At 37.0% G+C, this 25,943-nt stretch overlaps 1 protein-coding gene across 9 annotated transcripts in view; it reads right to left on the bottom strand.

Annotated features, from left to right (window-relative positions):
• Positions 1-25,943, bottom strand: part of TNRC6A (trinucleotide repeat containing adaptor 6A) — a 97,457-nt gene that overhangs the window by 56,394 nt on the left and 15,120 nt on the right. For 8 of the 9 annotated variants that reach the window (XM_045849206.1, XM_045849207.1, XM_045849209.1 and 5 more), the window contains exons 3-4: positions 17,282-17,369; positions 7,618-7,639 (exon numbers count right to left, since the gene is read on the bottom strand). In XM_045849206.1, the coding sequence (XP_045705162.1) occupies positions 7,618-7,639; positions 17,282-17,369 (110 nt within the window). The remainder of the gene's footprint in view (positions 1-7,617; positions 7,640-17,281; positions 17,370-25,943) is intronic. The other variant, XM_045849215.1, reaches the window with a different exon arrangement.

The raw sequence follows: 25,943 nt of genomic DNA, 5'->3' as shown, positions 1-25,943 counted from the left end.
GAAATTCAAACATATTAGTAAGTTTTAAATTGTGTGTCATCCTGAGTACCTTACTTCTCAACACACAAGTATTGTATCATCTCATAACATGACAAGAAGCATGAATACAGTGAAATAAGATAGTTTGAGAGAAATCATATTTCACCTAACTTTTATTATAGTATATTGCTACAAAACTGTTCTATTTTATTGTTGTGGTTAATCTCTTACTATATCTAATTTATAAATTAAACTTTATCACAGGTACATATGTATAGGAACAAACATAGTGTATGAGGTCTGTCCAGAAAAAGTCCAGCCATTGTTAACATGATGAGAACAGTTTGTGAGACATCAATGTAACCCGGCAGCCAAATAAGAGTGAACTGGAATGTGCATGCGTGAATAATGACAATTTCACTGTGCTAGTCAGTGGGGGCAGTAGACGCCATTGAGTGAGCATGTGTACTGTGTGAGCATGTGTACTGTGTAGCCACAGCATTCAAAATGACCGAGCAAATAGAGTAACAAATCTGCATCAAATTTTGCACTAAGCTTGAACATGCCTCTATGGAAACTATTCAGATGACTCAGAAGACCACAGCTATGGGCAACTGGTGATTGGAAGCTTTGTCAGAACAATGTGCCTGGCTCATGAACTGTGTCTCGGGCAGAGTTTTTTAGAGAAACATCAAATCACCCAGGTGACTCAGCCCCACTGCAGCCCAGATTTAGTGTCCTGAGACCTATGGCTTTTCCCTAAAACTAAAATTACCTTTGAAAAGGAAGAGATTTCAGACCACCAATGAGATTCAGGAAGATACAATGGGGCAGCTAATGGTGATTGGGAGAACTGTGTGAGGTCCCAAGGTGCACCTACTTTGAAGGGGACTAAGGCACCACTGTCCTATGTACAATGTTTCTTGTATCTTCTTCAATAGATGGCTCTATTTTTAATAGTACATGGCTGGATAGTTTCTGGACAGACTTCCTATATAGGGTTCAGTACTATCTGTCTTTTCAGGCATCCACTAGGGGTCTTGAAAAAAGCCTCCCCAACCCACCCCGCAGATAAGGGGGGATGACTGTACTGTTTTTAACAGGCACATTTTTGCTAAGGATACAGCCCTGACAGCTCTCAGGATGCATTCTGAGGCACAACTGTTATTCTTGTTAGAACTAAACGAATGAAAGTACAAATTATAACATATATAAGTGTTTTTTCCTAGTCTTGAGCTTTCTCTTACCTGGTTATAACTGATAAAGCTATTCTTGCTATTCCATCCTGTTTTGTACTCCAATATTTAAACTAGAAGACTCCTGACCTGTTTTCTTTGAAAGTGAAGACCTACTATAGTCAAGGTAGACTCTCAGGGCTCAGGACACAGCCCCAGGATGCTCCCACAAGCCTCCAACAACTGTGACATCTTTAACCCCTAGATCAGGGTTTAAACAATAATTTAAAACTATTTCTCATACCCTAACAGTCTCACAAACACCATTTTTTACACGTGCCATGACGAGAACAAGATTAGGCAAAGTGCTGCAAGTCACAACCAACCTGGGTCTTCAGTATCTCCTCTGAAAATCTATGTAGTACAGTAATCCTTTGTCAAGCCACCCAAGTTCCTGAATTTCCTTACTGTGAGAGGCTTTGTGATTAAGAAACTTAAGACTTTGTGGAGAAAATGGAGTGATAAGCTGAGATACATATATTTACCTTTACTAAACTAAAACAAAAGTAAGAAGTGGGGCAGTGGGGACAAGGGCACACAATAAATACTTCATAAATGTTGAATGAAGAAAACAATGGCACATTCTGCATCATAAGTTCAGGATAATGTAGTACTACAGAATAATTTTTCATTTTTCTTTGCTTCCCAAGATGACCTCATAAAATTATAAAACACAGCTGATACTGGCAGTGACTATTAAAAGAAAAAGTAAGTAAAGAAGCACATTTTATTAGTAAGAGGGGGCAAATTAAACACTTTTCTTCCTTGAACTTCAATGGAGTCATCTCAGTAGTATTCTAAGAGTTACACTGTGTCCTATAACTTTTATCAAATTTATGCCAATAAGCATCTAGAAAGGGACTATTGCCCAAGCCCATTAGAAGGTATTTTCTATTTTTTTTTTTAATCATCACTAGAGGATACTTTTTCATTGCTTTCAGAGAGAGAGGAAGGGCAAGAAACATCAATGCAACCAAGAGAGAGGTACAGACTGGTTGCCTCCCATATGCACCTGGACCAGCAATCATACACACTCCTCCTGTACTGGGGCCAGAGAATGAACCTGCAACCCAGACATGTGCCCTGACCAGGAATCAAACCCTCAACCCTTCAGTTTCAGGTTGATACTCAGACCAACTGAGCCACATTGGCCAAAGCACAAGGTATTTTCCTATCCTTCTGAAGAATGCATGAAACTGAGGCTATGTGACTTTTTTTTGTCCAAAGTCTTTTTACATCTTTCTTGAAGAGTTGGAGCAAGGATTTCGTACTTAATTAGTAGTCAGGTTTTTTGCTCTACATGGTATCAATTTTTAGAGGAGGGGTCTGAAGCATGGAGGAAGCTTTTAGAATCAGCTTTTTGCTTGGTCCTCAAAACTCCAATTTTTTTTCATGAATATTCAAAGATATAAGAAACAATTTAAAAGCTTGCTCTCATGATTCCTGAAAAGCCAATCACTTCACACATGGCAAAGATGTCAAATCCTCCCTGGTTCATCAAATTATGCTTGTGACAGTTTTATTTATCTGTGCTTAATCAGAAGGGAAATACTACAACATCTACGATCTTTCTGAATTGTTTTTAAAAAACACATTATTTATTTCATCCCTTGAATATTATGAAAGCATGGGCAATAGTGTAACCTTCTTATTGTGCCTTTCATAAAACTACAGGGTTGTTTTCAAAGGTGAAGAAACAGTAGATCCCAGTCGAGCTAGTGACTTAACTTTTTCTTGACCTTGATTTTACCAATAAATGATGATACTATTTCCAGGGGGCTACTGAAGGGGTTAAATGCAGACTTATATTGTGCTAGTATACACTGATAAGGCCCCACTCGCACACGAGTTTTTGAATTATCAACTGCACAACATCTCAAGAATTCCTAGCCTGCTGCCATGGTCCTTCCCCTGGGTCCCAAACATTTCTCCAAATTCAATAAAAAGGGTTATTACTCTTAGGATGTTAAGCTTTTAGGACCCTTCTCCAGTAGTTGTTCGGGATCACTGTATACCCATCTGTTATTAGTAGTTAAATATTTAGAGTATTTTCCTTGACTAAATGGAGTATACAAAGCATAATGTAAGGCATACATAAGTATGAAGTTAGCTGTCAGTATGTCTCCAATATGATTTAACATGGAGCTAATTTAATAGTTCTCTAGTATTTTGATCACTCCCTAGATCAATGGATTTAAGCAATGAAATTGTGTTTGAAAAAAAAAAATAAAGTAATAATAATGGTTTCCAACTGTGACAGAAACAAAAATGTGTTTTAAATGTTGATTCAATTTTCATGAGTTTTTAATCCAGAACGAGAATAGCAGTAATAAACTATACTTTCCCATATAACCAGCAGAAAACAAAAAATTTCTTGTTTTCCTTTATTCTTGCTTCTATCCCTGGCTCCTCTCCCCTTCAGGAGCTCTGGGGTTTGTTAGTCTCTGGAAAACAGCTTGCTTATAAAGTCACCTGAAGAAAGGACTGGAATGATAAATAAATAGATACAAAGAAAGACAGACAGAAAAATAAATATTACCTGTCAAAAATTATCAGTGCGTATTCTTTTGCAAGGAATGTACAATTAGCATGCTTCCAAAATAAGCCAGTGTCAGAGCTAAACAGCTGTTTTTTAAAAAAACGACCTTTATTCTTAACCAAGTTTCCAAGGACATTCTGAAGAGGGGACATTAATTCCTTCCCTGCCTTTACATTATACAGGCAATAGGGTACCTTAAAATTTATCCACCTATTCCTAAACTTCACAGTATATTTTTCAGCACTTCACTCCACTGCTGTTTCAAGTAAACACATATTTTTAAAAAATATTTCAAATATTCAAACATACTATTCAAGTTTTTTTACAGTTTTTCAAAGTTCAAGTCACAAGGTAAGAATAGAACCTTCAAAAATTTCATTGTCACTCATTATACTAGACCATGTTTTTATTAGGTGAATCATGCATCCATTGCATCAATAAACATCTAATCATCTGCACATAAGAGATCAAGAATTTAATTTATGATACTTTACAAAAACCCAAGCTTTCATATAAACAGTTGTAACACTGAGAGGCAGCAACATTAGTGGGTGTTACTTAACCGGAAATAGCAGCCTTAGGAACAGCTCATTAACACAGAATTCCACAGGGCTGCTACAGCCTAACTAGTTATGCTCAGTTTGAGCACTAAAATCTTGACTCTCAACAATCAAGAAGGCTCTAAGAGCTATGTGGTCCAAAAAAATTAAAATCCTGCTACTGAATCACATTTCAAGGACTTGATAGCCACATGTGATTAAACTTTAGTGTGTGTGTGTGTGTGTGTGTGTGTATACACAATCTCTAATACAGAAAGACCAAAACAAGTTAACAGTACAAACTGCAAAAGAAACTGCAATTCTGGATTAGGTGGGTTCTCTTGATTTTTAAATCCTGACAATCAAAAATTTAAAGGATAATAATAATAAAAATACCATGTAGAGACCAGAGAAGACTGGGGAGATATTACAACTAAGAGCATCACATATCTTGTAATGGAGCCTAAAACAGAAAGGTGTTAATAGAAGAGATGGTGAAATCTAAACAAAGTCTGGAGTTCAGTTAGTATCACTGTTGGCTTCTTAGTTTTGACAAATGTACCACAGAAATGTAAGATGTTAATAATAGAAAAACGGGGTGAGATATACATAGGAAACTCTCTGTAATATCTTTTTAACTTTTCTATAAATCATTAAGTATTCTGAAATACAGAGTTTAGTAAACATAATCAACTGTGGGCTAAACCTGTCCCAGGAGCCACCAGTTTGTAATTTCTAATTCCTGTTAATCCAAACAAAGGCACCACACAGATATTACACACAGCATAGGTAAGCGATATGCTTTCATGAATCAGAACAAACATGACCAATTATGAATGGAGCTGCCACCAAAGTAAGGATGGAGTGAGTGAAGTGCTGGCAAAACATATCATAATGCATTTTGAAGCGATTTTTGTATACTCAGCCTAACATTCTCAGAAGACTCAAATCTGTTCATATTTGATGTATGGATCTTAAAGGATGACATTTTTGGAAAGGATATAAGCCAACAGGTACTCAAAGGTTGTGTTGGAGAAACAAATATCCATTGGATACTCAGTCAAAACTCTATAAAAGAATATAATCAAGTACCCCAAATTAAGACATATCACATCTGAAGAAATTGAAGAGGGTGGGGTCAATGGCAGTTGGGGTGATCCATTAGAAGATAAGCTCTAAGAGGGTTGGAAATGCTGAAAGGCATCCTTGGCTGAGAAGTTGAATTGGAAAAAAAAAAACCCAACAAAAAACAAAAACAGAAACAGAAGTGAACATGAAAGAGAGAAGACTCTGAAAAGTATAAGGGAGTGATGGAAAAAAGGTTGGTTAGACCATGGGAGCCAACTACAGGAATCTGGTCTTGAAGCATAAAGCAAGGGACAACTTAACATTCTTATATAGGGGAGTGATATGAGGAAAGTAGAGTTTTAAGAAAATTTGCTCACACTCCTACTAAATTAATGTGACAACATTCTTTCAGACATCATTTCACATCCCTGCAACATTCTTAGACATCCAAGGTCAAATGCATATATATATGACCTTCAATCCCTCTTCTAATCTCACCCGTTCTTGATTATGTCTCACGTATCTGTCATCCATCTTCTACCTTTACATGACCAATTATGAAGAGAGCTGCCACCAAAGGAAGGATGAAGTGAGTAAAGGAGCTGGCAAAACAACATAATGCATTTTGAAGTGACTTCTGTATATGTAACTCAAATCTTAATCACCCTCTCCACTCCTTCTCTACTGTCTCTGGTACTGCTTCTATTGGTGACACTGATAACTACTGACAAAGAAATGTTCCTAAAGCACAGCTTATAACTATGACCTCTAAGTGCAGCAACCTTTGCTGGCTCTCTACTCTCTAATCAGAATAAGTCCTCCAATCTGTCTACCTTCAGGCCTATATTCTGCCACTTTCCCCAATACCTCTATAGTCACTCTAAATATTCCCTCATCTTATCTACCTGCCTCCTATGCTCAGAGTGCATTGCTTTTCTCAGCTCCATCTTTCAGCCAATACCTTCCATATACACTGATTGATAGTTTTAAAAAAGGAATAAAAACCAAACCACGTTGCTCCTCTACTTACACTCTTCAGTGGCTCCTAATTGTCTATAAAAATAAAAGTCCCATCTCCTTAGTACATACAGGATATGAGGCCTTCTTTGACCTGACTGCTACTTATCTCATCAGAGAAACCCTTCTACCTGTCTACTTGTCAATGAGTATTTAATGTTCTAGAAATTCCACCACCACATACAAAATCACATTATTTCCCATCTCTGTGCCTTCACCATGCCGATCCCTCTGCCACTGCATTTTCTTTTTGGGGGGACTGGCTGTTTCACCATTTAAGATTCATAATCTCAAGGTTTTCCTCAAGAGGCCTTCTTTACCTCCTTGTGTTAATGTAATTATCACCCCTCTAGTCTCCAAGACAACGTCTTGACAATTTTTACTTTAACTAAATCACATCATATTATACTGTGCTTGGGCATGTCCTTCTATTGCCATTTTCTCTAGTAAAACATAAGTTACAAATGTTCTTGTTCATTCTTATACAATTGTTACCTTTGCCAATGCTGACCAAATTAAAATAGGCACAAATGACTATATATATCAACCCAGTGCACAGATTGCACTTTTGATACAGCTCAAAATAAAAATTCAGAATCTTTAGGTCTAACAAGTTCAGCATCTGAGAGCCCTACCCATTTCATTACCAGGTAGTGAACTCCTAGAAGGGTGAATAATTCCTGATTTAGGATTTGAGAGGAATTCAGTTCCTCCTACCTTACCTCCCTGAAGTCTTTTGCTTGCTATGTAGTGGGAGCTATTCAACCTGGTGCAATGACCATAGGTTAGTAATCTACTATCTTCATTGATAATATAGAGTGGTTGTCACTCTCTGCCTACAGGAAAGAGTGGGGGAGTAACAGTATACAGAGAACAAGGAATAAAGCAAGGAATGGGATGAATCCTAGAGGTAACCCCAGATAAGGCTTTTGATGGAAGACCGAAGGAAAGGTACCTATGCTCAAACATTTAAATCAAGGGAGTTTGTTAAGGGGTGGCGTTCCTCTTCAGAGACAGTTGTAAAATAGGTCCTGAGGCAGTATATTCTAAAAGTGTAATATCCACCACGGTAAGAGCATGAACCCCAAAGGATGACTCCAATGTGGTGTCACTGAAGAAGTCTCTCCACCCCTTTCCTTTTATTCTCATTTCTCTCCCACTCTAGAGGTGAATAAAAATGCATATCAACAACCTTGCTTTAATGAAAAAATAAAATAAAAAGTAGCTTTAAACAACGTACCTTTGATTTTTTGTTCAGTGGCCTAAAAACAAACAAACAAAAAAACAATGTAAATATGAAACTGAAAGAAATGGGTTGTTATGATAAAATGCTCATAGATTACTATTACATAATACATATACACTTCTATTAAATAAAGAATTTGTCATTTAGATGAACTATATAGGAAAAGATATGCAAAGAAAGCATACTTTTCCCATAGGTGTGCCCAACTGTCCCTGTTACAATGTTTAGTAATAATTTTTTAAAATGCTTTTGTAGATACAATGCAGAGAAGACACTGCATGACAATGTACAATAAAAAAATGGGACTATAGTTTCTCATAATTTAGTTTTTAAATGATTTGTATGTAATTGTCACCTGTCCATTATTGGATCTAATGAGTTTTGCACATGTTTAAATGGCTTCAAAAGTTCCTGTTTCAAATGATAAAAAAATTAATTAAGTTTTCTGGAAGAAAAGCTGCAGACAGCCACTATAGCCAAATTAGTAATAATTAGGCTGCTGTTACAGTTAAACATAGTTAAGTTTTAAGTATTTATGATTAGGAAAAATTATCAAACATATGCAACTTCTGACACATCTTATAATTTATCAAAATTACCACATTCAGAAGGTAAACTCACATGGTCACGAGCCCTGCCCTCCATGCCAGTCCCTATTTCCACTGTCTGTGACACAACAGGGAGAAGGGCCTAGGACAGCAGAGCTGCCTCGTGGGGCCTCGAAAGGAGAAACTAATTACAGGCAGAGACCACAGCAAAAATTAACTTTTTAATTAAAACCAACTGTATGAGAGTTCTATAAATAAAAGATACAGAGACAGGCAGAGGGTCAAGGAAAGACTAAATAATCGTATTTGATAACCAGGAATTGTTTCCACTGAAGATAAAGCATTTCTTAATGGTCTGACATGAGCCCTGATAATTCATTTTGCTTAGTCACACAAAATTATTGTTACTGAAAACACCAATGTTTAATTATATCCTTATAGAGCTATATGGTAAAGAGCTATGTAGCAATTACCCTAATACTGAAGGTTCACCAAGCGATCTTTCCCCAGAAAGCCAGAGTCAATCTAAGCACTGAAGTGCTTTACCAACTTTTAGAGCACTAATGGTATGTTAAACAATGGAGGCCCATCTTTTCTTTAATGTGGCAAGTGTTTTTAAGAAACTGATGGAAGGACTAGTCAAATAGCTTGAACACTTATTTCTGGAGAAATTGTTTTAAAAATCTAATAGTAGTAAAACAATCTTATTAGGAGTATGTGATATATGAGGGGGGGGGCAAAAAAACAAAAATGGAATTATCTTCTGGAGGACAGGCCTCTTGTAGTACAGGCTCCCCCGACTAGGTGAGTGTTCTAGGAACCCATCTGTATCAGGGTACCAGCTGGTGGTGTTGTGAGAGGCTGTGTTCAGCTTCAGTGAATTTCTCCTGAAGACTCTTTCAATGCATTTGCCCATTTCACCATGGGTGATTAATGAGCACACCTGCCTACACTGTGCAGAGTGTTCAACAGTTTTTGGACAAAAAAATGGAATGACCCCCACTCTCCCTATTCACCGAATTTTGCCCCAAACAACTTTTTTTGTTTTCCTGGATAAAAAAGAGTCCTCAAAGAGAAACATTTTGCTGATGTGGAAGAGGTGAAACCAACCAACCAACCAACCAACCAACAAAAAAGGCAGAAGCACTAAAAGGCATCAAAATCAACGAGCCCAAAAACTGTTTGGAGCAGTGGGGGGAAAAAAGTGAAAAAAAAAAAAAAAAAAGTACTCACCACCAAATGGAGAGTACTCTGAAGGTGACTTCACTTTAAACATATAAGAATAAATACACAATTTTTTATAATAAACTCCTGCTTTTTTGGGTCCCCCCTCATATGAATACTTTGAAATATTAGAACTGTCACACATCAGACAATAACATATGTAATTTTCTGAAGCAAAAACAGCATAAAATTTATTTTACAAGTTAAAAATCTTTTTTTTAAACTCTACTGTGTCTTCCAAAGAAAACTAAGTTACAATACATAGAACCATGTCCATATTACTAAATTCCTACTCTGCAACTTCTTTGAAAAAACTTCATTTTGCTCCATCTCATCCAGTCTGCTGTCACCTGAAGAGAATGGCACCAAAGAGACACCTGAAAATGTTTGCCCATCAGATCACTAATACAGTGAATAAATGTAATAGAATCCAGAAGCTCCTAACTGACTAGGAGAAATAGAACTGACAGAGTTCCATTTCATTAAAATAAGTTTTTGTGGGTTGGTCCAGGACCTAGCACATTACTCAAACTAAATATAAGAGTGTTTGTCTGCACTGTTCAAAATGGTAGCCACTATTTGCATGTGACTGCTGATCACTGAAAAATATAGCTAGTCCAAATCAATACCTATAAAATACAAAGTAGATTTCTATTATTTAGTATTAAAAAGGGAAATATTAATGTTTTATACTGATTAGACATTAAAACGGTAATGTTTTAGTTATATAGTGGGTTACATAAAATATATTAAATTAACTTCAAGTCTTCCTTGTTTTGCTTTTAAATGACCCTGTCATTTAAACTTTCTGATCTCAGTTTCCTAATTCCTCAAATGTACGGGAAAAAATCTGTACTGCTTACCTTTCGGGGCTATTGTGAGGCTCAAGTAAAATATAAAAACATCTTTTGTGGAAAAATACACAATTCTATTAAATGTGAGATATTGTTCTATAGATCCTCTTGTGTAATAGAATTAAAGAATTCTGAGAAGTCTAGAAGCAGAGTGATTTCCATTTTGAGTACATTTTTTCCTTGAACAAACAAACCTAAGCTGTGATTTCACAAGCAATTATCACAATCATCTCAATTCATTAATGAAGGCATCGAACAGGTGGCAGACGTAGCATGCTAGGAACTTACTTTCTGTCCGGCTCTGCACCGAGTGTCCCAATTCCTCCATCCCTATGCACACTTAGTGGTTAATAGATGAGAGCCTGAAGCTAGACTGGTTTTGAGTCCTGACACCACTGCCTACACTGTGTGACCTTGGTCAAAATCAGTTAACTTCTCTAAAGCTTGGTCTCCTCATCTATAAGGCAAGAACAAAAACACCTACCTACTGTGGTAGTCAGGGTAAAATGATTTAACTCATACACTACATGCTCAGGACAGTACCTGGCATAGAGAGAACATTCAAAAGATAATCAGTACTACTGCTGCTATCACCTCACCAGCCTGGACTTTGGCTCATTTGCAAATAACCTGACTCAAACTCCCTTCCAGTTCCCCAAATCTTGCTTTTTTTTTTCTTTTTCTATTATTTACAATGTCTTAACAGTGCTAGGTATTAGAATAAGGAATTAATAGTTAAATTCACCTGTTTTAAATAATGGCCAGGGAGGCTTTTTTATGATTTCTTAGTAAGCAACAACCAGTTTAGAACCCAGGTCTGCTGCATAAAAATGAGTTTAAAAAGAAAAAATAGAATATAGTCAGGGTACTATAGTCTGCTTAACGATGGGGATCCATTCTGAGAACTGTGCTACAGGGGTGTCCAACCCGTGGCCCATAGGCTGCGTGCAGCCCAGGATGGCTATGACTATGGCCCAACACAAAATTGTAAATTTACTTAAAACCTTTTTTTTGCTCATCAGTTTTCATTAGTGTTTGTGTATTTAATGTGTGGCCCAAGACAACTCTCCTTTTTCCAGTATGGCTCAGAGATGCCAAAAGGTTGGACACCCCTGTGTGTATTGTGAGGTGATAGGGTTGTGTGATCAGAGTCACTAATACACACCTAGATGGTACAGCCTATTGCACACTTAGGTTGTATGGTATTAGGTTGGCCAAAAAGTCCATTGTTTTTTCTGTAAAATAAAAGACACATTTTTCATTTTCACCAATAACTTTATTGATTTGGATATTTTGAGTATGTCAGCTATCTCCTGCCATTGGCTTCTAGTGGGTAGAGGCCAGGGGTGCTGTTAAATACCTTCCAGTGCATACGATAGCCCCACAGCAAAGAAATATTTGACCAAAATGTCAGTAGTACCAAGAAACTCTGCAGACCACTTTTGAAAAAAGATTTTATTTATTTATTTTTAGACAGAGGGGAAGGGTGGGAGAAAGGTAGAGAAACATCCATGTGTGGTTGCCTCTCACGCGCTCCCTACTGAAGACCTGGCCCACAACCTAGGCATGTGCCCTGAGTGGGAACCAAACCAGCAACCCTTTGGTTTGCAGGTCGGTGCTCAATCCACTGAGCAACACTAGGAAGGGCTCAAACCACTTTTGACCCGTTCGATCGGTCACAGCACCTTCTCCACACACTGCATAAATCTTTGTTTGCATTTCAGTTGTGTTTTTACCTTTCTTGAAATAATAAAGCATGATATGCCAAAAACATTGCTTATCTTCTTACATCTTCAATATTAAATGGCTGTACAAATATTTACCAGTTTTGGTAAGTTTTTAAGTGCATGCTAATATGACAGCTGTCACAATACAATCTAACAAAACTGTTTCGAATGAAGTTAAAGACAACTAAGCACTACTAGAGCCATACCACGGAAAAAATGTAATGGACTTTTTTGGCCAACTCAATATAATCTACTACTCCATAGGAGAGGAAAAATAACTTTCCCTCTACTATTCTGGGTTCTTAACTGAGACATCCCTGTAATAAAAATCAGATTAACAGAAGAAAAACAAACAGGTTTAATAACACATACTTTCTATATATATGGGAGACACTCAAGAAAACTAGGTAACTCACCAAAGTAGCTAAACACACAACCTGAAAAACCACCTTCAGCTAAAGATGGAAGATGTTAGGGTTGGCAGGATTCATTTTTGGAGGCTCCCAGGAAAAGCAAAGTAAGCCAGGGTAATGTGGTTATACAGACAGAAGTCATTATCTTCTGCACTGATAAGGATTTCTAGAGATAAGATCATCCCCTCTTCCTGGTACAGGGAGGAAGACACCCTGACAGATGAAAATTTCCCGTATAATGTAAATGTCTTTTACACAGGGTAGCTTTTACTTGGTTTTCATAGTTTCTCCCACGTCTGCTGTTTCTTAAAATTAACCAGCCCAAAAGAATCCTTATGCCAAAGAGACATATTTGGGGGTGACAAATTCTGTTCCCCAATAGCTCGCAGACTACAAACCTGTATGTAGCACATGCTACTTGTAGTGAGGTACTGTAGGAAATTGTAACACAATGGTAGTAGTGTAATATATTGTGCTTTAAATCATACCACCTCACTAGGCAAAAGGAATTTTTCAACAGTCTTACGGGACCACTGTTGTATATGCAGTCAGTTGTTGACCCAAATGTCATTACATGGCACATGACTGTAGGAAGCTGAAATAAGGAGCAGGACTGTAAGGGGACACACTAGATGAGTGCAACACTCCAGACCTGGTTATATTATCATCTATCTTACTGGCAAAACAAAAAACAAAAAACAAAAACTGCTACTTGGCTGCCGACTGTGATCTCTAGTCTTAGAACAAAATTGTCTTCGGGTGGCAAGAAAGGTAAACTGAAATTTCCAAAAGAGAATGAAGTAGGAGGTTTTCTACAACTTAAGTCTCATTTAAACTCAAACTTAGCACATCTGAATCCACAAAACCCATAAATGTCCCTTTGGCTCAACACAGTAACAAAACTGTCTCAATAAAAAAAAGATCCCAATTTGTACTGCTGCTTCCCTCATGCTTTCTAGGAACTACAATTGCAAGCTTAAAATAAAGGCTACACTAAATTATACCCTCTATAATTAACCCATTTCTCAACCTCCTTTTTTCTCCTCAGTGCATTCCCTCAAGACTCCTTCTAAAAACTTCTTCTAAAAACAGAACTTAGATATAAATCTATGGCAACAATCTCTTGCTACTATATTATTCCCCCTTTTTAAGTATAGAAACTATATTCCCAATGCTATGTCAAATTATTTTCTAAGTCTTATAATCAGAAGGTAAGTCACGCTTCTTAGATGCGAAATAAAAGGCTTTTGAAAAAAAATTTTTTAACAAAGCCATCCAGTTACTGATCTCTATCATTGGAGATGTACTGGGGCTGAAACATAATAAAAATCATGTAATTTTTGTGTAATATTTCCTTAAAGAGGAATTTAAATAAATTAATATTTAAATAAGACAAAAATAAAAAGAATCAAATAAAAACATTGTAGTGAGCCTTGTTGATATCTGATTGTTTATGCAAGAAGTTGTGTTACTTAGTTTTTTATTTAAAATAAAAATATAGCCTGAAGTTAAATTTCTTAAAAGACTACAGTGGCTACTAGAGACTGTTTTCTGCATTCATGGCAAAAAGACCCTTTACATCCCTTATAAAATTACCATAATATATTATTTACAGCTTTACTGTTCACCTTTAGATTGTGAAAAATAAAGCAAAAGTATAAGAAGGTTCTGTATCAGAAGAAGAGAGCCATGGCACTAAATTCTGGAAAAGCACCAGCTGAGGGAATTACAAGATTTCAATTCTATTCCTAGTTTTGTCATCTTGATGAAACCATGGTTAGTCACTTAACTAATTTTAATGTGGGTGTCATAGAGACACACACACACACACACACACACACACACAATATGAATGGGTTGGAACATATAGTATCTTGAGTCTTTACCCAGATATGAAATATACAGATTTTTAAAAAGTATAGATTACATAAAACAAGCAGATTGTTTTTCCTTTAGTGAGTTTCCTTTAGTGTTTTCCATTTAGAGAATAGGCCTGCCTACCTGGCTTATGTAGATGTCTGTCACCTACTAAATATACCTGCTTGCTCCTACAATAGACAAGCTCTAGGAAACTTGTCTTAAAACTCCTGTGACTCACAACCTTTCATATGGGCTGTAAGTATGCCACCTTGAGAGTTGTTTTTTTTAAGCTTTTTGGTAACAGCTTATAAAAATACTAGCTGCCTTCACTTCATCAATGGGTTGTATTTAAATTCAGTTGTAAGCTGGTTATTTAGAATTTGAAGAACAGTCTTATAGCAAGTGGCAGTCTACCCTGCTAAATTTAACATCAGAGGTATTAAGCTTCCCTTTATGTTGTGTTCAATGACTAGGTCTTACTGTGTCTATAGGACACACAGAATACCCAACCAATGCAAAAGAAAACACTTCCCGTATCTTAAGCCTCTGATGATGGTTCTAGTAGGACACGGTTGAGCTGAGAGACTAGAACCATAATACAGCGAGGCAGGGATGCAGTGGGAAAGAATAAGAAAAGCTGTCACTTAAGATCTGGTGAGAAGTCAAATGGCACAAAAATCATCATTCACGTCTTAAAAGACACTGACTTGTTGATTTAGAAATTGGATATGAAAAATATAAACTTCAACAACTACAGCCATAATTTGTATGTTATGACCTAAAAATTATACTTACTTTACATATTTTAAAGACACAGGATTTGAAGAAATTCCAGTGAATCTCCCTTTCTTAGAATTTCCTCAGTAAACAAGGTCAATTCCAAATAAATGTTTCATTGTATTATACCTTAGACCTGTTCTCTAACCATTTCATATACATCCTGACTTACCAGCTAAATCTTAGAAGCAGGGATCAATAGGGCCTAATGCAACACCCAGTTGCGTGCCAAACTACTGGTTCTTTGTCAAGTATACCCAAGTATCTTCCTCAGTAAATCTCCCAAGTTTCTTATAGATTCTTTTCATTAAATAAATGGCCTTCACACCATGGAAGAGAGTCTGATAAAGCCTTTCTCCAACCTTAAGACTTAGAGAGGACACAACATTTTCATAACAAATCCTGAGCAAAGACTGATCATATTGCAAAGATCATCCTGTATCAACAGGCCTCTGACAGAGAGGCCTAAGGCACTGTCAAATGTTGGTGCCAAAACTCTAGTACTAATATAGGTCTTTCACAGAAGCCAAGTGGTACAATGTGAACTTTCAAAAGCAAGGATATCTGGACTAGAAACCTATTCCAAACCCTAACTATGACAATTAACTGATGCTTCTCTTTCTAGTCACTCCTGAGATCAACCAACAAGTCTAAGACTGAAGTCAATCTTCCCCAGTGCTTTGTCCTCTGCCCTCCCCAGGATTTGATGTTCATACCCTAAACTCAGCATATCCAGATCCGAATTACAGTAAATCCTCACTTAATGTCCTGAATAGGTTCTGGGAACTCTGGGATTTACCATAGGCTAATTGACATAACCATGAATTAATTAAGTTTCCACATCTCATCAACGCATTATTTGAGGACCAGGTATACATCTCTTCTCACCACTCTGTGTATCCCCTAACCTGGTTAACTGCTCCCAAAATGTACTAAGTCATTCAGTCTAGAACCTAAGAGTCAATCTAGGTTCCTCTCCCTTCATATCCTTTCAAAAATTTCTGTGGATTTTTAAAACAGTTCTTTCACCAATATTCCAGCTTCTAGTTTCTACCCCTTCCAATCCAGTTTTACAATTTGCCAAGGTAAAGCCAATGACCCAAACCCCTATATGAGCTGACAATCTCCCCAGTCTCATCCCCTGAAATTTCTACCCTTGGCCCTCTCCCCATCAAAACCCATACTTTACCACAAGGCTATGGATGCTTACCTCTGAGGTTACTCTCTTGGAATCCTTTTGTATTCTGCTCCTCCTTCACTTGGTTAATTTCTGTTCTAAAAAAATTTCCCTGTCTCCTGCCCTGTCTCAGGCAGAGTTGAGCACTTCTGTCTGTGCTTTAACAGTTCCCTACCTACAACAGTTTTGTATTTTATGTTTTTCCCTATTAAGAAATGTTAAAGTCATTAGAATACAAAAATGGCACAGTAATTTCACTGGGTCTTTTGGAACACATTAAGCACCTTGAAACCTTGATACTGGAAATGGGAGCCAGCTTAGTTAATCCATCTTAAGTCTTTAGTTTTAATTTGTAAAAAATTTTATAATTATGGACATAATCTTTTATTTTTCTGCAATTTGGTTACAGTTTCTGGCAATGTACTGGCTAGAGATCTTTTGCAACAAATTATGTCTTAGATTTATTTAAAATATCCTAATGTAAACTGCAAATTTTAAAAATCAGTTCAGATACTACATAAAAAGTGAAAAGGAAATTAACAGTTTATTTCCTATCACATGCATTACTATTTCCTTTATTAGTATATTCCTGTATTACTTTATTTCCAATTCTGTATTATTGTGTTTATGTACTACATTATCTCATTTAATTCTCATTTTACATCACATAAAAAACTTCTGAGGCCTAGAGAGGCTAAATAAAGTTTACAGCCATACCATCCTGCATGCCATGTAGGAGAGCCAGATTTCAAATCCCCTCTGTGCAGCTACCAATTCCATGCTCTTCTCACTTACAGAGTGACAAATTATGAAAACCTAGCAACAGCTAATAGAAAGATAAAGACCTACACAAAGCACTTACCTTTGAAAAAACTATTGGCATGATTAAATAACTATACATTAAATTAAATTGTATTCATTTGACAAATTACTATATACACATAGTCTAAGACATAAAATGTTAATGAAACTCCATTAAAGTTAAAACATTAAATCAAATTTTTAAAAATTCAGTAAGAATAATTTTTTAAAGTTTATGTTTAAACTACTTAATATAAATAGTTTATACATATACTACCTTCTTTTGAGCAGCTTCCTTCTTTTTCTTGTCGTCTTTTTTCTTTTTCTTTTCTTCCATCAACTGTTCTTCTTCTTGCACTAAATCCCTGAACCATACAGTTGCAATTAACTTTCCCAAAATGTATTAAGAAATAAAAATAATGTTGCATACAGATTAATTTTCACTCTATTAGAAGACATGGCAAATTATTCTTTTATCATTCACTGTGAAATAAGCACAAATTTCAACCTAAATCTAACTATATAGCCACTGATAGTACTTTTCTTTAGTAAGCCACAAGTAGTAGAGCTTTTATCTTAATGTCATATCAAGGAAGACAACCTAAAATTAGCAAATGTTACATCAGGAAACAACTCTACAATACAAACAACATCATGTGAGCCAGAGTTACCTTGCTTCTGGCCCAATCATCAATTATTGGCAATAAATATTGGCAAATGGCAATACCTGGAACCACCTCACAATACTCTTGAGTATCTTTTGCTGTCCTTGCTCTATAAAGCTTTACACCTATTTTTAGAACACAAGTTATTCATATACAGATGGTGTATTTTAGCATTACAATTAATTTCACATTCTGTAAGTGTTCCAAACTAGTCTATAAATACTTGGGAAACAATAATGCACTCATTAAATAAGTTTGTTTCAATTCCTAAAATCGCAAATACTTAAAGTTGTCAAAAGAACCTCTGGCTCAGGATTTCAAAATGATGGGACTGGGCAAATGTGTTTGCCTCTCCGTTTCCACTCTGCCATAATGAAATAATACCAAAAAAAAGGTAATAAATCTTTTCAGAGCTGAGGAATAAACAAGAGCAAAGGAAGCTCCAACACAAGAACAAAAAGTACTAAAGGAAAGTATGTGTCATCTCCTGGTGGAGCTCTAGAGAGGCTCCAAGATCAGGGATGGAAGAGCAGAAATTGGAATGGAGCAGAGAGACTGCCTAAGAATTAGAAAGGTCACTACTAAACTCTTTCCATACACTTTTCATCCCCATGACTCTGTGGCTAAAGATGCAACTGCACTGGAGCCCAGCCTAAAACCAAACACACACACTTTCTTAAAGACCCAGACCTTTAAATTTTAAACAAATTAAATTTAGAGGTTACTGAGTAAAGATGTGTTCCCAGCTCCAGTGTGGCATCTGGTAAATAAAAGGTATTTAACAATTTAAAGAGAGAGGAAAAAAAAAAAAAAAGAAAGAAACCTTTGGCAGGAGGCAGGTTTGGTGCCCCAGGTCAAACCCCTTCTTATTAGAAACTACTGCCACGCCCCTTCCTCACACCCTAAAGTGAACCCTGCCAACCACACCCTTCACACACGGCCTCACAGGAGGAGCCTAATGGATAATAACAGCTAAACAAAGTTAAGGGGAGCCCACTCCAGTTACCTACATATCTAGGCTCTATCACTCTAGAGCCTAGAACCTCAATCTTCATTTGTAACATCAACAGACAACCAGAAGTCATCAGATACTTGAAGAAAATCAACAACGAAGAGAAAGTAACTAAACTCTGCCTTGAGGAAGCTTTCCAGAAGGGACATTATGAGTATCAGGCAGACAGAGAGAGATTCAAGGGATATGAACTATAAGATGAGAGAGCCAAGCAAGTGCGTAAGAAACTGTAAGGGGTGCTGTGGGTATACCGCAGTGCTATTACGCAAAACTCAAGTTGGCTCTGCTAATGGAGGTAGACAGTGGGCAAGCAGACAGTGAAAAAGCTAAATACATGACACTATGTATGATTGATGATAATTTGGTAAAGTATGACTACTAAAATCAGAAGTTGGAAGGAATGTATGACAACTTATTATATTTCACTGTCATTTGTCCTGAGTAGAACTGTCATGTGGCTAACAGAGTAGCAGAACATATTGGTGCCTACTGTAACCATGAGTCACTCACTCTCACTATTATCCTGGAAAGTCAAAGATCAAGCATGCCACAGCTTATGAAAGGAGGAGAGTATGGTTAGCAAACAAATGTAATTAAGTTATATCATTATCATGTTACCCATTAAAAGCTAATTATAGCTCTAAATAAGTAACCATCTTCAGACTCAGTTTCTTCATTAAAATTGGGGATAAATCACTGTATACATCTACTTCATTACATTTTTATAAGGATTAAATGAAGAATGGTTACTTAACACAGTGTCTCTAGGAAGCATTCAAATGCGTTGTCATGAATCTCACCATTTCTCAGTGGCACCCAAAAGACTGCAATTGTTCTACTTTTCTCAAGATACTCTGGGCATTTATTATGTAGAAAGGTCAGGAATATTCAGCATCTGCTCTTTGTGTTCTGGGAGTCATAGGCACATCTGTCTGTAGTCTTGTTCTGTGTCACTAATTTTACTCCATAAAATGTGCCCTTTACTATCTAGCTGGAATTTTTTCTCCCTTCTCAAACTTTATTTTGAAGGTTTTTTTGATGAGGTTAGTCAAAAATGGTCTCTTTAGTACTAAAAGAAGTACTACCATTTCCTCTCAAGGAAATACTAGAGTATCAGGTGATACCGTAAGCCTACAGGGAAAAGTTTTGCTCTTCAACACTATCATCAAAGCCAACTAACCACTCTTCCCACATCTCCTCCTTCAGAAAGCCAAATGGAAAAAACATATAAATATACCACCTGTGCCCAAATACTTCAGCTTTCAGGATTTAAATGCTAGCAGAAATTCATTTAAAACATTTGGCCATATCCTTTAGGCTTTATCATTTACCAAAAATGATATCAAAAAGGAGTAAGGCTGATAGACCTCATAGGTCTAAGTGGTTATCATATTTGACACATGCTTCGCACAGGTAACATTCCAGTCAGCAATCATTCATTCCCTGAAGGTTTGTAGCAAGATACCTAAATCTGCAAGTTACAGACCTAGGAATGAGAGGAAACCTCTCAGTGATTAAGTGTTAGTGACTATGCTGGGTACTTCTGTATACTTTCTCATTTAATTACTACTTTTTTAAAAAGTTAAGAAAATACATTTCCCTTTTATAGATAAAGAAAATGAAGTTCAAAAGGTTAAATGACTTGTCCAAAGTCATATAGCTAGTAAAGGGTGAAGTCAGGATTCAAGTCTGATTTTCAAAGTCATGGTCTTTCCTTTCCCCTCCCAAGCAAAGTACTTGCTCTTTTCAGGAGCCACAGAAAACAAATCTTTTGCATTACGTGATAGACTTTATAATAAACCTTTGACCCAGACTGTACCTCCCAATACTTATTTCCTTCCATCTTTACAAGAACACGTAACAGAATGCACTGCAAAAACCACAAAGTATTACAGTTCCAAGAAGCAGGAGGTGGCGATCAGGGGCAAGAACATCGAGACAATCAAAGACAAAAACTGAACAGCTACTGGTTTTAACAAGAGGAAACAGGCACTGGTAGTCTTTAGTACAGCAATTCCAGTATTTTTTATTTTGTGAATGTCTGTGGGAAAAACAACTAGACTACAACTAATGAACAGCTAAGTTGTCAGGTTCCACATTTGAAGAATTCAATAGTTTTTTTTTTTTAATTTAATGAGAGAAATAGGAAACCCTCAGAAATGAGCAAAAATGTCCCTTTTAAAAAATTCATCAGGAAAAATGGAAGGTGCACGACAGAGTACACAGTGCTACCATTTGTGTAAAACGTAAGAAAGAGCTGCCTGTATGTGTATAAAAATGATCCTGAAACAACACCAAAGAAATTAATAGTAACTGGGATCTGGGGGGAAACAGGAGGAAAAAGGCACACTGGAGAAAAACAGAAGATCTCACTGTATAAATCACATTGGTTATAAGATTTCTGACATTTGATTGCTGATATAATTAAGTGTATCAAATGATTTTCTGGTTAAATTGCGGGGTTTTCTTTCTAATAAAGACAAATTCAGGCTATAATGCTATACCATTTTTTTTTACTAATTTTAATTGGCAAAAATATTTAAGAGTAATAATATCCAGTGCTAGAAAGAATGAAAGTTAAGGGGTTCTGCCCTGGCTGGTGTAGCTCAGTGGATTGAGCGCAGGCTGCGAACCAAAGCATCACAGATTCAATTCCCAGTCAGGGCACATGCCTGGGTTGCAAGCCACAGCCCCCAGCAACCGCACATTGATGTTTCTCTCTCTCTCTCTCTTTCTCCCTCCCTTCCCTCCCAATAAATAAATAAATAAATAAATAAATAAATAAATAAATAAATAAAGTAAGTAAGTAAGTTAAGGGGTTCTCTCTTATATTGCTGGCAGAAAAATTTTTACAACTTCTAGGAAAGTATTGTGGTAATAACTTCAACAATTACAGCTAAACATTCTAACCAGCCACCTCATTCTTCAGCACGTTACCTTACAATAATAAAGTGCTAATGCATGAGACCATATGTATATGAAATTTTACTCCAAGTTTCACAAGTTCTGAAAAGCAGAAAAACACAATGACCATCAATATAGAAATGGCTATCATATAAATGGCTGTCATATAATGCATATTGCATTGAAAAGGAGTTGATCTGTTTATTAATTTGAAGGAATGGCCCTTACATATGGTTAAATGAAAAAAGCAAGTTACAGAACTATAAACAATGCTATTCATATTACGTTGTATAACTTTATACAAGACATGAGGAAATACCCTTCTGAGCTAAAAACACCCAAGTAACATGCTTGCAACTGGACTAGGTATTTAGGGAAATCAAGTCCTTTTAAAAGTACACCTATATTTAATATGTACAGTAACTATGCATTATTCTTGTAAATTAGTACAAAAAAATTTAAACACCATAATGTCTAGGATCTGCTTTCATTACTCCAATGTGAAAAAATTCATCCGCCCACACCATCCCCCCAAAAAAAGAAACAGAGAAAAATAAAACAAGATTGACAAAATGTTAGCAATTGCTGAAGATGGGTAATGAGAAGTAGGTTCCTTATTCTGTTCTGTTCTATTTTTGTGTATTTTTAAAATAACATAATGAAAAACAAAAACAACACAAGCCTCTAGACCAATAAGTAAGGGGAACAAGGAGGGAAATTAGAGACAAAGAAGAGTAGACGGGTGTCAGAACCAAGGGTCTTGGGACCAGGAAGAGAATGGGTAAGCCAAGTGTCCAAATGGCAGCAGAACACACCCAGGATCAAGACTGTCCTTCCTGGTCCTGCTCTTCTTGATGTTTGCTGGTCAGTTTTTCCAAATCCCCGATATGAATACCATTAAAAGCAATCACTTTCCAATGGTACTCTTGTAAACTGCTGTTGGAAGTCTAGACCTCGGGTGAGCCATTTGAAAGCATCTATTAACACTAAATTTTTAAATGTCACTATGTAATGACCCATCAATTCCAATCTAAGGGTAGAAAATGAATTGTACAAAAATAAATACTGTAAAATAACAGCCTAAAAGCCAATCAGTAAGGGAAAATGAAACAAAGCAGAATGTATTCATACCATGGAGTACTACTTAGTAGCTAAAGAAAAGGAGAGGGGTTGTAGATTCCTATGGTATACAGAACAGTTAACACAACAAGTCTGAGGCTGATCCTTAGAGAGGACTCTGAAGTTGGGCCTTGGCTGGTGTCAAGAAACATGGATTTCAGGGAGGTCCCCACCATTCCCTAATTGGTAAGGGGTAACTGTAAAAGCAATTTGGTTTATGCTGAAAATTTGATTTCCTTCTGGGAGTCTGGGATTTTGGCACATGGTAGGCAGAGGGTGCCTACATGACCAGCCCCCTAATAGAAACCTTGGGCAATGAATCTATAATCAGCATTTCCATAGACATTTTACACATGTCATAATGTGATGCTAGAGAAATTAAGAACGTCTTGTGTGACAGACACCACAGGGAGGGAACTCTTAGAAGCTTGTCCCTAGTTACCTCTGGATTTTGTCTCATGTGCCTGTCCCTCTGCTGATTTTGGTTTGTACTATGCTGAGTCTTATGAGCATTCCTAGTAAATAATTAAATCTGAAGGTGGTCTTGGGGACCCCAGACCACATGGCTGGTTACAAACATGGCTTTATAAAGAAAGATCTCTAGGACACACCACTGAGTCTAAAAGGTCAAGGACCGGATCTCAGTATATCATCTGTCAGAAAAACAAAGAGCAAATCCCATTAAAAAGGACACATTTTCCACAGTAGAGTATGGAAGCAGAGGATAGCAGACCCTCAAGGTTCCGAATGAGTTAGCTGATCCTCTGTATCCAAATGATTTAATAATAACCTACACAATGTTTAATGAATAAACCAGTAAGAATGTGTTTAGGGATTCCTATAAACCAAGCAGTCTGCTGTGCACTGGTAAAATCCAAGTAGAAAACAATTCTATAGAAACAACAGACTTCCAGCCAAGATGGATGTGTAGGTAGATACTTTTTGCTTCCTCACACAACCAAAAGGAGGACAACCACCAACTTAAAAACCAAAACCACAGAAACTGCCAGAAAATTTAACTGTATGGAAGTCTGACAACCAAGGAGTTTAAAAAAAAAACATTCATCCAGACTGGCAGGAGGGGCAGTGATGGGCAGCTAGGGCAGAGAGGATACGCAACAAAGTGGCAGCTGGCTGATCGGGTGGTCCCACATTTGGGTGCGGATAAACCAGGAGGAAAAACTTGGGAGGGAGACAGACTGCACAACCCAAGGTTTCAGTGTGGGGAAATTAAGCTTCAAAATCTCTTACTGTAAAAACCTATGGGGGTTGCAGCAATGGGAGAAACTCCCAGACTCACAGGAGAGTTTGCTGGAGAGACCCATGGGGTTCTAGAACATACACATACCTACCCACCTGGGAATCAGCACCAGAAGGACCTAATTTGCTTGTGGGTAGTGGGGAGGTACTGAAAGTGGGGTGAGAGCAAGCGGCATTGTTTCCTTTCTGGCCCCTCATCCACATACAGTGCCACAATGCAGCGACATGGGTTGCCCTGTCCTGGTGAATACCTAAGGTTCTGCCCTTACAGCATACCAAATGCACCAAGACAAAGAAATATGGCCCAAATGAAAGAAGAGATCAAAACTCCAGAAAAAGAACTAAGCAACGGGGAGATGGCCAACCTATCAGATGCATAGTTCAAAACACTAGTAATCAGGATGTTCACTGAAATGATTGAGTATGAACACAAAACAGAGGAAGAAGTAAAGGCTATATAAAGTGAAATAAGACAACTTTAAATGTTTGCAACACCCAAATCATAGGGATGCTGGAAGGAGAAGAACAGCAGCAAGAAACTGAAAACTTATTTGAACAAATAATGAAGGAGAACCTCCCCAATCTGGCAAAGGAAATAAGACTTCCAGGAAGTCCAAGAAGCTCAGAGAGTCCCAAAGAAACTGGACCCAAGAAGGAACACACCAAGGCACATTACAATTACATTACCCAAGATTAAAGATAAGGAAAGAATCTTAAAAGCAGCAAAACAAAATGAGAGAGTTACCTACAAAGGAGCACCTATGAGACTATCAGATGATTTCCCAAAAGAAACCTTACAGGCAAGAAGCGGCTGGAAAGAAGTATTCCAAGTCATGAAAGGCAAGGACCCACAGCCAAAATTACTCTATCTAGCAAAGCTATCAGTTAGAATGGAAGGGCAGATAAAATGCTTCCCAGATAAGGTCAAGTGCAAGGAGTTAATCATCACCAAACCCTTATTATATGAAATGTTAAAGGGACTTATGTAAGAAAAAGAAGATAAAAACTATGAACAGTAAAATGACAACAAACTCACACCTATCAACGACTGAATGTAAAAAACAAAAAAAAAACTAAGCAAACAACTAAAAAACTAGAACAGAATCACAGAAATGGAATTTACATGGAGGATAATCAGTGGGGAGGATGAGTGGGAGAATGAGGGCAAAGGTATAGGGAATAAGTAGCATAAATTGTAGGTAGAAAATAGGGGGGAGTTAAGAATAGTATAGGGAATGCAGAAGCCAAAGAACTTATATGTATGACCCATGGACATGAACTAAGAGGAGGGGAATACTGGTGGGTAGGGGAATGCAAAGCAGAGGGGGATAAAGGGAAGTAAAAAAATGGGACAACTGTAATAGCATAATCAATAAAATATACTTAAAAAAATAGAAACAACAAATGATCACACCTGACATAAGGAAGAAAACAATCATTTGGTAGGGACTGTAACCAAGTTTAGGAGAATAAGACATGCATATGAGCTGTTACAGCTATGGAAGGCTTTGTAGAACCCAAAGAAGTTGATCTGGGTCTTGAAAAAGAGGCAGGATCTCTACAGAGAGGTGGGCCTTTTTAGGCAAGGGAGCACAGAAGGTCATGGACACCAGCAAAGCATGGAGACTTGTCAGCATGACAATTTTGAGAAACTAGTATGATGGGGATGACAAAGGGGAGGAAAAGTACTGAATAACAGTAGGAAATCAATTTGCTAAATAGGGTGAGAAGACTGTTGCAGTAATGCAAATCAATGTGTAAGGTCCTGAAATGTGATGGTGGCAGCAGAAATGAAAAGCAAAGGATAAATCCAAGATAATTTTAAGAAATTTAAATAGTTGACATTAAAACAACAAAAGACAATTCCAAATTTTGAAAGCAAAGATGCAGGCTCCGCTGTAAGAAATGATAATAATAGGACAAAAAGGTTAGATGTTTCTATCCTGCTTTAGGAAAGAGAAAATAAGGGCCACTTTCCA

The sequence above is a fragment of the Phyllostomus hastatus genome, unplaced genomic scaffold (genome assembly GCF_019186645.2).
Source record: "Phyllostomus hastatus isolate PE091 unplaced genomic scaffold, TTU_PhHast_1.1 phas_contig_64, whole genome shotgun sequence".
NCBI lineage: Eukaryota > Metazoa > Chordata > Mammalia > Chiroptera > Phyllostomidae > Phyllostomus > Phyllostomus hastatus.
This window is presented reverse-complemented; position numbering and strand designations above follow the sequence as displayed.